Source organism: Cricetulus griseus, chromosome 3 (assembly GCF_003668045.3).
Source record: "Cricetulus griseus strain 17A/GY chromosome 3, alternate assembly CriGri-PICRH-1.0, whole genome shotgun sequence".
Taxonomy (NCBI): Eukaryota; Metazoa; Chordata; class Mammalia; order Rodentia; family Cricetidae; genus Cricetulus; species Cricetulus griseus.
In genome coordinates, this window is record NC_048596.1 from 111,582,643 (window position 1) to 111,597,804 (window position 15,162).

The window sequence follows — 15,162 nt, forward strand, 5'->3', positions numbered from 1 at the left end:
AACCCCAAAGAAGTAAGAGTGTAGTGAGTTGAGGAAAGTAAGGGACACATAACAAGTTTCAAGCCAGCATGGGCTGTATGATGAAATCCTGTTTCAGCACCACTCCCAACGATAACAGCAGCAACAAAACATAGCAAAATAAAATAAATTATATATAGGAGGAAAGTAATTCTTTACCTGTCAAACAAGAACTTAAGTGCTGACATTCATAACAGAAACATTATTTTCTGCATCTCTAATGGATTTCCAGCACAGATAAGTTCTGTCTCATTCATACAACTTAGTCACAGTCAAATTGTATAACATATTTGGAAATGCAGTACTCTTTGGTGTTGATGAAATAGTTTTCAGCTAATAATGTAAATCATAGTAGTACTACCTACAAGAATAATAGATGGGGTCCCATCTGCACATTTGTCCAGAAGAAGGCACCAAATGAACCTCCTTCAAGAATACTAAGAAAATTGCAAAAAGCAGATGTGTTTCTTGTCCTGAATGTGTCTGTGCCTCGGAGAGTCCCAAATTAACACTTAGCAAAATATCAAGTCTGCTAAGCTAGGGTTGTTGTCAACATATGAAATATTGTTCCCCAAGGAGGAAGGGATAACAAGTAGTGTTTGTCAAAGAAGCAATAATTATAAAAGTACTATGTCGACCAGAGTATTCCAGATCAGGAGTTAGCATAGCTTAGGGTCACAGTTTGGTGAATATACTTGAGTGGCCACATAGACATCATTTTCTCTGGACTATCTATTGAAGATGTTAAATACAATTTTCTTACCTCAATCAGAAAAGTCATTATCATCATTTCAGAGTGATGGAATTGTTGTTTATCTGAGCCTTCGGAGAAGTATTCTGTTATTTCTTTTGATCTGGCATCAGCATATCATACAGTAGGAAAATTTTAATCCAAATAGATGACTACTTTATCTGTAATATTAATATGTCAAGACAGTAACAACTTGAATTTGTAAACTAAAATCTAGTTTATCACAAAAGTCCAGGACTTTAAAAATACAAATAAATTATCTCTGTTTCCTTTGGGGTTCAATACTTTATAAAAAAATTATATCCTTCCTCATTACTAGTCAGTGCATTGCATGTCTGGAAATGTTTAATTATTCTGTTTGCATTAATCTACACAGTAATTCAAATCAAAGTGACTTTAAATGTCCCTTTGGGAAGTACAGAGTTTATTTTGGAATTCTTTTCCTTTCTTATGATGCAAAATCCAACTTGAAATTTTGCCAGTGATTCATTTCCTCACATATGTTTCCTGAATATGCTTTGTTGTTCATTTTCAGAAAAAAAAATTAAAAAAAAAATAAAAACCTAAAACTTTCCCCTCAGTTAACAGGGCACAAAACTCACACATTCAGAAACAGTGGAGAGAGTGAGGAAAACAGAGAAAAATAATTTTAAAAATTATATTATAGGAAAGCATTTCACCTCCTTACTTCCTGATTAACATTTGCTAAGCCCATCCCTTTCTATATAGTCACTACATAGGTTCTGAAAGCCTCCACTTCTGAAATAAGCTCTAGAATTTCCACAGCTCAGGAAGCTAGTTGTCACTAGAGGGCAGTGTGATTTTCTTAGCTCATGGTTTGTTCCAAGGTCCCTAATGATTAACTTTGAATTCCTGGTGTGTTGTCATTTTAAGATTATAAATACAATTTAAATTCTGGTTTACCCTGCTTGATCTGCCCCCCCCCCAGTTTATTTGTTGAAGCATTAGTCCTCAAGGTGAAATTCTTCAGCATATTGGAAAGTAACATCATAAAGACACCAAGCTTCCACCTGAAAGAATGAGAACCACTAAAGAAGGAAAGGCTAGTTCATGCCCCGTGTCTTTCTATGTGTCTCTTTATAGCTAATGATTTTCATCATGATGCTCAATTGCACCCTGAAAGAAGCCATCTGCAAAGCACAAAGACGGTCCTCATAGTCACACTGAACACACTGGCAGCTTGTTCTTGGATTTCCAGATAGATGCAAGAGCAATAAGAAACAAACAGCTGCTTTTTAAGGCATCCGCTTTATGTTGTGTTGTTAAAGATGGCCAAACTAACACTGCACAATTATAAAATCACACAATATAACATCTGGGTACAAACCCCTGGCTTTTCAAACACAGGGCTTTGCAGCTTAAATCTGCTGCTTCCTTTCTATCTCTAGCTACTTAGCTGCCTATAAAGCTAATCTAACATAATGTTATATAATATTAGCTATATGAAATTAAATAATGCAAAGGCAACGGAAATAATATAACATGGTAATGGAATTATCCTAGATTTTAGAGCTTTTGTGAAATGTAAAAACATGATTTAAAATGCAGGCACGATATAAAATAGTGTCTTAGTGACACTGTATAACACATTATTTCTCTAATTGTTCTTTTCTATATTTCTACAGCAAATGTAATGTGTTCAACTTGCAGTATTCATCCATCATCTATTTACTGTGATACACACTAAAATAGAAAGTGCTTTTAGGATGATTATATTTTAACAGGGAAAGCAGATATTGATCAAATAGCCAGATATGCAAAAGTGTACTTTAACAGTAACAAATGCCATAAATGAGAAATATACAGTATGCACAATTGTGACAGAAAATTAGATATAAATGATAAATCACTCAGTCTTTCTTGATTAAACAAATTTCTGAAGTTTTGTTTGGATATCAAACCAATCTAGAAATGAATCATATCTTACATGAAAGAACAGTATGAATAGTGGAACATGACAAATGGGAGTACCATGTATATAAAACTAACTCGGCGGTGTTGATGCACACCTTTAATCCCAGCACTTGGGAGGCAGAGGCAGGTGGATCTCTGTGAGTTCGAGACCAACCTTGTCTGCAAGAGCTAGTTCCAGGACAGTTTCCAAAGTCACAGAGAAACCCTGTCTCAAAAAACAAAACAAACAAACAAACAGAAAAAGACTAACTAAACCTAGCCTATACTGAGACTGGAGAGATGGCTCAGTGGTTAAGAGTAAACACTACTCTTGTTGAGGACCTGAATTTGGCTCCCACCACCCACAGTGGGCAGCACATAACCTCCTATAACTCCAGTTTCAAGGGATCCGATACCCTCATTTGGCTTCTGCAGTTATAAGCATTTACATGCCAATGCACAATATACATCATTTTGTTTTTAATGTTGGTCAATAGATCTTGTTAGAATAGTGGGCTGGAAAACATGAAACTGGAGAATCAGGTGGGAAATATCATGCAGAACTATACAGATTCTGTTAAACAAAAATGTTCTTTCTTTTACTCTTTTTGATTTGTTTTGTTGTTTTAGAGTGTCTACACAGTCCAGGCTTGTTTAGGATTATATAGAACAGGTAAACCTTTTAATTCAAGTTCCTACCACACCAAATTTCCTGAATAATCTCATGTATTAGCATGCCTGGGTTAGAATTTGACATTATCCCAAAGTCAATTCAAAGTGAAGTAATCCATTATTGATGCTGTATGACAGCTATACACTAAACACTCCATGAACAATAAACATTCTAATCTCATAGATCCAGCAGTGTCAAAATCCATGACTAAAGCAGATTCGGTGTCAGGTAAGGACAACTTCCCCATAGTCATGTCTTCTTTCTCCTTACATATTGTACACTAGCCTCTATCACACAGACTCTAACTTCTGGCATATTTACCTCATTGACTAAAGGCCTCAACTCTTAAAACCATCACTGTAGGGGTGAACGGGGAGAAGCTACATACATTCAGACCATTTGTGGCACTGAGGAAGTGCATTTTAGGCTGAGAAATAGTCATTAAAGGGACTGGAATTGACTACAGTCAATGCACAGACTAAAGGAACTAAGAGGAGAGAGCTTAGCACCTATGTTACCTCATATAGTTAATAACAAAAATGAAATTGTGTTAACCCAAGGGCAACATTATAAGCCAATTATGTCTGAGTTACCCACAGAAGGGAATCAGTATTAACTAGGATTTGTCAGGGAATTTATGTTGCTACTAACTTTACTAAAAGTATAATTCTTCTTATTGAGTTGGCAGATGTTTTAATTGCCTTGACTTAAGTGATTATTTCACAATATATACACATAACTAATTGAGTTGTGTAACTTCAGTAAATAGTCTTTTGAATTGTAGGGCTTAATTCCCTTTAATCAGTAAGTAGAAAAAAATTATCCCAATTTTCTGAAAGTAGATGGAAGAAATGGGTGGGGGAAATTAAGTAATTATGCTAAAATTTCTAAATAAACAAATATATCTTAAATTCAAATGGCTGTATCGAGCTAAACAACCAACATTCTTAAATATGTCATTTTAACCACGATACAAAATATCCCTCAGTTATATTAGTCTTAATTGCAATGATACTATGATACTCCATTGCTTATGTATATGATAATGGCTTATATACATTTCTTTGGGCATTTACATATCATTGGATAATTAACATTTCTAATGATAGACAAATTAAAACACCTAAGGTAAGAATCTAGCACACAAACTTTCTCTAGCCATTTTATAGGGCAGATTTCTAGTAATTGATTACAAATGGCAGCACTTTTGAAGATACATTATCACAAATAGTTGGTGATGAGGTGCACCTATCAATACATTGCCTTTTACTGCTTTATTCTTGCTCACTGTTTTCCACAAGTTTATGTTCCCCTGATAATCTGTGTGCTTGTAAATCTAAAGCTTCCTGCATGCTCTATGTTTATCAACATGTATTGATTGCACCAAGCAAAGAGTTTCATGGTGACACTGGAATTCATGCAAATAATGTACTTTCATATGTCCTGCTTACCTTCTTGTCTCCCCTCTACTCACACGGACCCTATTCATCATCCTTAGTTGTCTCTGTTATACATTTCTGTACTTTAAAAATCTATGTTGCATATATATGAAAGAAACATCATTTTTCTCCATAGGTCTGTCTGTCTTTGCTTAACATAAGGACCTCCAGTTCCACATAATTTTCTGCAGATGAAATGATTTTATTTTTAGTGCCTTAATATCTGTGTATACATGCTATTTAGTCACCTGTTGATGGACATTAACCTGAGTCTATAATTGGTTACTGTGACTGTGTGAATCTATACATGGATGTGCAGTTATTTTAGCTGTGTGAAAAGTTAAATTCCTTCAGGGATACAGTGAGGAATGATACAGCTAGAATATATGTAGCTCTATTTTTAGGGTTTGCTGCTGTTGTTCTAAGGATTCTTTTTATGGTGATATCTATAGAGAGACTATATTAACTGGAAGCAGCCTAGATGCCCCTCAACCGAAGAATGGATAGAGAAAATGTGGTACATTTACACAATGGAGTACTACTCAGTGGGAAAAAAACAAAAAACAAAAAACAATGGAATCTTGAAATTCACAGGCAAATGAATGGAACTACAGGAAACCATCCTGAGAGGTAGCCCAGTCACAAAAAGATAAACATGGTATGTACTCACTCATATATGATTTTTAGACATAGAGCAAAGGATTACCAGTCTACAATCCACACTCCAGAGAAGCTAGGAAACAAGAAGGACCCCAAGAGAATATTGCATAGTCCCTCCAAGAAGGCGAGGAGGACAAGAACCCCTGAGCAAAGTGGGAGGAGAGAGGAGGGGGGGTAGGAGGAAGGACGTGGAAAGGTAAGAAGTGGAGGGGGGAGGAGAACAAGAGGACTGAGACAGGGAAGAAATAGAGGAGGGCAAGAAAGGAGATGCCTTGATAGAGGGAGATAGTAAAGGTTTGGAGACAGGTCTGGCATAGGAGAAATGTTAGGGGATCCACAGGGATGACCCCAACTAAGAATCTATGCAGTGGTGGAGAGGATGCCATTGATGCCATTCCCCTATAATGAGATTGATATCTACCTTGGTTACCTTTCCTGAAGCCTTCATCCAGTAGCTGTTCGAAGGGGAAACAGGCACCAACAGCTAAGCACTGAACCATATTCCTGGAATCTACTTGTGGAGAGGTGGGAGGGATGAGCAAAGGAAGCAAAACAGGGCTGGAGAAAACTGCAGAAACAGTTGACCTGATCTACTGACAGCATTAAGACCCTAGTCATAAAGCTACGGAAATATCATTGGACTGAACCAAGCCCTCTGAATGTGGGTGCCAGCTAGGAGGCCAACACAGTCCATGGGACCTCTAACAGTGGAGCCAGTCTTTAACCCTAAAGCACAAATGGACTTTGGAAGCCCATTCCCTATGGAAGGATACTATTGTAGCCCAGATACAGCAAGGAGGGCCCAGGCCCTCCCCCAAATGATATGATAGACTTTGAAGGTACCCCTGGAGAGCCTAACTATCCCTGGGGAGGAGTTGGGGGTTGGGTTACAGGGGTTGGTGGGGAACATGGGAGGATGGGAGGGCAAGGGAATGGGGGGATGGATATGTAAATATGAGTAGTAATTTAAGAATTAAAAAAAAATTATAAAGGGGGGAGATAATTACCAGGTAAGAATTACAAAAAAAAAAAAAAAAAAATGACAGCCCACGGAAAGGAAGGAGGGGAGGAAGTAGGACCTGGGATTGACATGTAAAATAATTTTCTTTCTAATAAAACAAAGAAACAAAATAAGAATAATTACCAGGTAAGAGTTACAAAAAAATAAAAAAAAATTGTATAGGAAGTCTTCCCCCATCACTGTATTGTCACCATCCATTGCTGTTGCACATACAGTCTTAAAACCAGAAAATGTAAAGGGCCTCATCTCGTAAGGTCTAGCTCTTCTTTGAGAATCTCCAACCAAAAGGAAACATCCTGTTTGAATTCTTCCAGAGACAGCACTCTGTTCCACTGTCAAAGCTTTTTATTTTCTTATGAGAAGATGAAATCTGTTTCCTGGTAACTTCCACCCACATAGCTGCACTGGATAACAATTTCCTGAAATGGATATCTAAAACAGAAGATAAAAGGACTTGAAAAGGGTATGATTTCCTGGTCCAATAGTATTTTTTTCATGTTGAACATAATTGGAGGCTTCTATCACACTTGAAACAATTTTAAGAGTCACTGATCATCTAAGACACTTCCTAAAGCACCTCTGCTAAACAAATTCACAAAAGAGACATCAAATCCCCAAAGGAGACACAGGACAGCACTGAAGATCACCATATCCCTTACTCTGATGGCATCTGTCATTCTAAGACTTCAAATTATATGTACCCAAGGACAGTTGTCCTTGAGTTCATGATGCATAAGCTTGATTCTCAAGAGTTGCTATGAAGCCATGACTCTTTTTTTTTCTACAGGAGAAAGGAAAACTAATAAGGGAGAGAGTAGGTACAGAATTTGCTCCTGCCACAGCTCACTAAATTATATAGGTGTGATTCCAACATTCTGTTTTCCCTCTCAATTTAGCCTAAAGTGAAAGCTTTACATTCATGGGGATTGCTTGTTGATCCAAATGTTTGGCAACCTATTAAGACTTTGTTTTTTAATTCTATGAATTAGCTCAGAACACACCAGGTACCATTTCTGATGAATTAATTTTCAAATGAACATTTTTCTCTCAACGGGGATTTTCCTCACAATTTAGAGAAATATGACATTCTACAAACAAAGGACTATGCAAATCTGTTGCTCAGGCATCTGAAAAGGTCTTGGGAGTATTAATAGTAATCTCATAAAAATGGTCACTTGTGTAGCTTTCTCTTGTGAGTCAACAATAAGCCATTTCCAGGAACAATAAAAATAAAAATACCAAAGAGTTTATAAAGCATATTTGTATTGTAATTCAGCATTTATATTTGTCAAGATATATGTCATTTTTTACCCTGTAAAGTTAATTTTAATTGAATTTTCTTTCCCTGGAACATATTTTAATTAGACCAAGTGAAAGCCTATGCAATGCCTAATTCTTACACATTTTAAAGCCACAGCTCTATCATAGACTGGCTAGTCATCAGCCGTCTTACTGTTTGTATTTAAGTAAACCACAGCAACATATTATAAAAAGCAAGGGAGGTAAGTGAAATGCCCTCCACACAGTCACTTTCCTAACTACATGCCAGAGAATGTGAATTTAGACACCTTACCTAGTACTCCTCCAAACCACAATACTTCCTTACACTTTTATCTGTTCATCCTTTTACTCAAACCATCCATTTTCCTTTCATTACTTGTAAGTCTTTACAAGAGTTTCCCAAGTCTGACTGTGGGTGGAAACACACTATGCAGCGATGGGCTACTTTAAAATAAGCATAAATTCACTTCCCTTTCTAGGTTTCTGTATCTCATTATGGGTGACAGGGTAAAGAGATGGCTCAGTGGGTAAAAGTGTTTGCTAAATTCAGACTCCTGAAGCCCTCATAGAAAGCCAGAAAAGGCCACATGCCTGTAACCCAAACACTCTGGGGTTCAAGTCAGAATGGGAGCTTAAATAATGCCAGCCTAGGCCCAAGTATAATGAATAATTTGTCTAACAGTAACATGGCTGAGAGGGACACCTCACATTGTCCTCTGTCCTTCTCATTTGCATTGGAATATAAATACACAGGCCCACATATGCGCGCGCGCGCGCGCACACACACACACACACACACACACATATACACATTCATAAAACCCACATTATCTATAACAAACACACATATGCCTATACCACACAAACTACAATTGTTTATATACCAGACATAAGCACATATATTACACTAAACACACACACACACACACACACATACACACTCAGAAACAAAACAACAACAAAATCTCTGTGGTGGGACTTTCAAGACACACAACTAGTTTTGTGCTGTCCCTGTTTTGGGTACATTCTGAAGCCAGTAAATTTAAGTTTGAAGTCCCTTTACTAGCTGTGTGAACTTAGGTAATATTTATTCTATCTCAATCTCATTTTTTTCTCACCTGGAAAATGAAAAATGAAGAAACAATAGTACACACATCACAAGGGAATATGTAGTAAAAGTGAATGACACCGAATTAAGTGCATTGGTCCCTAGCAACAGGCATTGCTAGCCCTCCACAAACATGATGCGGTTCCTCTAATACCCATCCCTCTGATTTCACATTTCAGCTCTGTAGAGTAGGGACCACATTACAATTGTGAAGATGAGCTTTTTTTTTTTTTCACTCATCTGCATCTAATGAATTCACAGGAAGTTCTAAGCAACCATTAGATGCTGAATGGTCCTACGACATTCTGCCACTAGAGAAAAAAGAGGGTACAGAAAGTACCCAAGAAATCTAGTTCAAATCTGGGCTTAGAATTCAGAACTGTTCTATATTATCACCCAAAAGTAGCCAGTTATTTCCTACTCTCCAGTGTCCAGCAGCTCAGACTTATTCTGTAACTAAACAAAGCTCAGTTTGAGGAAAGATCTGAGAGCAACCAGAACTCTTTCCTAAGTCTACAGAGGTCAGTTGGTCAAAGCATTTTTGGTCTTAATTTATATTATAAGTAGGTTTTGACAAGCCAAATTGATGATATCATAAGGCCATGTGGCTATATTTTTCATATGTGGCTCAGATTAGCTCCCAGATGCTTTGCTTAAATTAGGCCACATTATCACTACAAATCCTGGTTCTCTATCCACAGCTCACACTATTTCTAGCCTATCTGTGATGCATGTTGACCTTATGCAACCTCCATGACAAACAGACAAACTGTTAACAGCCATCTAACTCGAGCTCAAGACTGACTTTTCTATGAGAACCTATTAGAGCAAACACCTCATTCTATACTCTATATCTTTTCTCCCTTTTTCAGATACTCTGACAAGACTGGGGCATTTCTCAGTGACTCATTTTCATGTCAAAGAACATTGCATTTCTATGTCAGATTGTTTTATTTTTGATTCTTCATATCTCCCTATGTTACCAAGTGTCAGTACAGGTTAAATGTCAAAGGCCTCGTATTCTTGGTGATCTCAAAATGCATGGCCATTCATAAAGACATTTATCTTTAATAACTACTCACTGGGAAAAACATGGTTTGAGCAATGAAAGGCAAAATAAAATGTGGTCATCAAAAGAAAAATAACACAGATAAAAGACAACCCCATGAAAAAGCTTATTATATAACATTCCAAATTCTTGTAGATATTTGTTATTTTCTTTTTCATAATCAAAAATGTTTGGGACACTATGGTTCTTATGCCTATAAACCAGTTCTTTATTCCTAATGTAAATGGTTTCATTATTTCATTTATATAATGAATAAGTCATTATAAGGATATGAATTTAGAACACAATGAATGTTCCATGGCAGCAAGACTTCATTCAAGAAGAAAACGTGCTAGAGAGGTGGGGAGATGGTTCAGTCAGTAAAATGCTTGCTGCATGAGTATTAGGAGCTGAGTTCATACCCTTAGAACCCATTAAAAATATAGTATTGCAGTGTGGGCCTACAATTACAGCACTGGAAGGAAGAGACAAGTAAATCCTGGAGGCTCAATGGCTAGCCAATCAAGCCAATGGGTATGCTACAGGCTCAATGAGAACTCCTGTCTCAAAAAAGAAAAAGCAGATAGAGAAGACAACTAGTGTTCCCTGTGGTTCCCATACATGCACACATGGACAGGTATACCCACAACATGTATACAATACACACACACTAAAAACAAAACAAGAGTTAGCTGAGTAGTGAAGTAATTGCTTAATATGTGTGAGTCCATAAACTTGATTAAAGAACCATAAAGAAAAGGAAGAAATAGAATAGACAACCAGGAAGGGGAGAGGGTAGAATGAAGAGGAAGGAGTAAGATGGGAGAAGGGAAAGGAGGAAGGAGAATGGCAAGGAAGAAGAAATGACAGATGGGGAAAAATAAAATAAAAATGGAATTTCAGTTATAAGCTACTTAAAAATCAGATTAAACAGTAATGATTTTGATAAGGATTCACCAAATCAATAATAACTGACATGCTGTGAACAACAAGAAAATAGTTCATAGTAATCAATTGTTAAGAAACTTACACTCACTGGTGGCGTTGGTGCACGCCTTTAATGTCAGCTCTTGGCAGGCAGAGGCAGGCATATCTCTCTGAACTGGAGGCCACCTGATCCATGCAAATGCCAGGACAGCCAGGACTGTTACATGTTACATACATAAATTCTCTCTCTCTCTCTCTCTCTCTCTCTCTCTCTCTCTCTCTCTCTCTCACACACACACACACACACACACACACACACACACACATACACACACACAATAAAATAAGCAACAACAAAATTTTCACTCGACATTCATCACTTCTTATAATACAAATGAAAGTGGAAATCCTTAAGGTTGTAATAAACTATAACTGAGTCCAAATAATCCTACCAGGCTTCTGGCCTCACGCTGCCCTAGAAACTTCAAACTATTCCATAAGTTTTGACTCCAGTTCACTCATGTTCTCAGTTTACACAGTGCTAAGGAGAAAGAAAGTCTCCAAAACAAGTGATCATTTCCAGAGGAGAAGCTGATGGAGAATCAGTCATTAAAGTACCTGTCACACAAGCACAAAGACCTAAGTTCCCTGCCCAGGGTCTTGATAAAAGTTAACTGTAGTGATTCCTGTCTGGAACCTAGTGCCAGAGTGAAGAGATGGGCAGATCCCTGTAGTTTGCTGATCAGACATACTAGCCAAGCAATCACTGAGCTCCACGTTCAGTGAGAGATCTTGTCTCATAAAATATGGTGGAGCAAAATAGAGGAAGACACCTTGATTTCAATCTCTGGCTTCTGAACATGAACAAACGTTTTCATACACATGCACATTCACAAATAAACTATTTAGGCATTCACACCAAATGAATACATAGAAAGGGCTGATGAATTGTTTCTTCATAAAAATAAAAATATAACTAAAAAGTTAGAACCTATCCTACTCTGTATCCAGACTTCCTTATTGTCAACTTAAATCCTTCCTGTTACACACTAATGTACTTTTCTGTTCTTTCTAAAAATGAAGATCATTTCATTTTCAATGCAAGTTTATTACAAGACAATGAAACACACAGCTATTATAGGAGAACTTAAAGCTTCTTTCTTTACACGGAAGAAAACAATACCAAAATTTGGTATTTCTGTCAAGTTATATCTGGCTTGACTTTCATATTCCAGTCCCTCAGGGCAACTGTGATTCACTTCTAGACCGTGTCTGTCTGGGAAAGTTAATGTTCAACATGAATGGAATTCGGAGTTGTATATAAGCATGTCCATGGGTTTCTACAGACAGTTTTGTTTAAGGAAGAGATCACTAGCTGCAGAGCAGTAAAATTTGTATCTCAAGTAACACCTGTGGCCTCAATTGAGGTCTCTGGCTTCTAGAAAGCATTAAAAACTGCCTTCAGTTGGCTTCAAGGGACAGCAATGCATACAGTAAACCCAGGAAGTGGCTTCACTTCTTTGGCTGGAAGACATTTACTGAAATAATTCATCTCTCCTTATTATATCTTTGCACTTGATGTTTGTGCCCACCGCTAAGTCTTTACTGTTTTGGAAGGTACAACAAAGCTTCAAGAGTTAGAGAATTTGGTTACACGATACTGCTATATTTTCTTCCTTCAACATAAGTGATCTGCGACCTGAGAATGGCAAGGAGTACAGCTGACCTTGCTGAAAATGGTTAACTTGAAAGCTCAGATAGTCTCAGCTTTTCCCATGCAACAGAGACACCACATTTGACTACAATCACTGCATACATAGTGACTTCACAGGTACTCTTCAACAAACAACCATTCCAAGTCATTGCCTCGCCCCTCATCATTAAACCATTTTGAAAATTTCCCAACATTCTTTCTAGAATTAAAAGCCAAAGAGCAAGTAGCAATATTTTCAGCTTGAAATTGAGGAACTAGATGCTGTAATTTTAATAAATTATATAAAGTAAGTAGTATCTACCCTGTCCACACGTGTACTGCTGACCACACCCATTTGGGCATGGTCATGTCACAGGTGCGGAAGTGAGGGAGAGTGGTTTTAGGTCTGAGGTGGGGGTGGGGGCACAGGACACAGGCTGCTCTCTCTTGCTTCCAGTGGAGTCACAGAGAGCAATCTGGGTGTATCCCTGGAGCAGGAACTTGTGGTAGTCATCCACTTCTTGTGTGACTTCCCCCACAATAAAATTATATTAATGTATAGTGAGCCTAGTCCCGTGAATCTTCTTGATCCGTGCATCTGTAAAGTATAATTTGAAGATCACAACTTGATCAATGTCCATAAAATGTATGTTATTTGTGCAATATCATACCATTAAAATTGATATTCCTGATCTCAGTACTATTTCTATATTTGACATTTGAACTAAGAGTCTCATCATGCTCAGAAAAGTTTAATGGCAGGCACTTGCTTTCAATAGAAATTAGAATGGATGTCAAAACCACTTCAACAAATTAAATTTTATGTATCTAAAATCTTCCTTTAAGATGCATTTTTCTCCTTACTTTTGACATATTCAAGTAGAATAGACAAGTTTTATTCAAGCAAAATTTTAAAAAGGTGAATCCAGTCTGAGCAGGTAAAACTCTTCAAAGAATTTCATTTTCTCTCCTACATTTGAGAAGATGTGCAGAATTAAAATATCCGAACAGTTATTTCAGTGAAAGGTTCCACAATCCAAGCTCGTTTTCAACCCTAAAGAAGGGCAGAATGAGATTTTAAAAAATGGAATATAGACAACTCCCAAAAGCAAACACCTTCTCTCGAATAGAGAATGAACCTTCTTCCTATTGAAATCCTACATTCTTGTGGTTTCAGGAGACTCTTTTCTTGCCAGTGAAATCCATGATTACAGACCACTAATGATATTTGCCAGGTATTAGTCCCTTTAGACATTATGAGCTATTGGGTGAAAAACAGATATTTTTTACTTTGTCTAATTCAATGTACTTTGAAAATGGAATTCAAAGCTCATGTTTCTCAAAACCAAAGTATCTGACAAAGTTCAAAACCCCCATGAAACTTGGTAAAAGCAGCCTCATCACCCTAACTCATCTGTAACTGCAAATGCTACTTTTTACTTTCGTATTTCATATAAAAACCCCCTTTCCTTAGGGCATCTCCATTCCTGAAATCAGGGATGGCATGCTTAAAGGAAGGTATATAGGTGAAGCATACCAAGGAGCTAGGCAAACAAGGAGACATAAAAGCACAGGATGGGAAAAATGAAACCTGCTTGAACTACTATCAGTCTGTTTGCCTCCAACTGAAATGAGATTTCCAAAATTCAATAAATGTGGTTACTTGTAATTTGAAGTCACAAAATTGAAAATCCTATTATGTGAAAAAGGAATCTGGTCAAAAAAAAGGGCATCATCTCAAATTATTTCTTAAGCAAATCTTAAATTTTAAATCTGTCTATTTTATTCTCAGAGATATAAAATGCTTTACTCTGAGTACCTAATTCATTTCATTCTGCCTTTACTCTATGTGTAATTAACCCTAATAATATTTTAATAATTTTAACATATATCTACAGATATATATCCTAAAGAATTTCTAAGGCCATAGAAATAAATTTGAGCATATAAAACAATATATGTAAAATCAACTTATAGCTAGAAACCATTGTCAAATTCAGCTTAATAATTTATAAAAATGCACACAAACAAATTGGATCAAAATCCACAGTCTTCTCACTCCATCTACTCTTCCCTTGGCCCATTGCCAGTACTGGAAAGAAACTTATCTTCATGAGAAATTTTATGTCACACTATTTAAATTTATCATAGCACAAACTTCATTATATATGAAGATGTAAAGTGAAATAGGATCAAGGTGCCAAGTATTTCCTCTATCAGTAGCTTACTATTAAACAAGTTTCATTACCTAAAACATGGCACAGACATTGGAAATCACACTGCAGTAGTGACATTCGAAATTATAAGGTGTGTTTGACATTGAAAGTTAACTGCATTTTTTCTTCAGGAAGGAAAAATCCTTCTCTTTCTCCCTTCTACAAATGTTTCTTAATGACCTTTAGGAGTCATTGCACTATGGCAATACCCTTAGAACCTGTTGGATGTTAAGGAACACAAACTGTATATAACTTGTTTCACATCTGTGCTGCTTTCCGTTCCCCTAAAACCCTTGACTTTCATGTCATAATACTCAGTGTAACATGGATATGACTAGAATATATTTGTGCTTTCCCGGGTATCAAGTAGTAACATGAATTACTATATAAGGTTGTAAAGGAAGAGAATACAG

General features: G+C 36.9%; 1 protein-coding gene across 6 annotated transcripts in view; it reads right to left on the minus strand.

Moving 5' to 3' along the window:
• The window catches only part of Nox4 (NADPH oxidase 4), a 143,770-nt gene that overhangs the window by 109,456 nt on the left and 19,152 nt on the right, over positions 1-15,162 (minus strand). Inside the window, exon 1 of one of the 6 annotated variants that reach the window (XM_027407587.2) lies at positions 782-905. The exons of the other annotated variants lie outside the window; for them this stretch is intronic. Within the exon in view, the coding sequence (XP_027263388.2) occupies positions 782-808 (27 nt within the window). The 5' untranslated portion in view covers positions 809-905. Of the gene's footprint in view, positions 1-781; positions 906-15,162 lie in introns of those variants that run through there. 6 annotated transcript variants of the gene reach the window in all.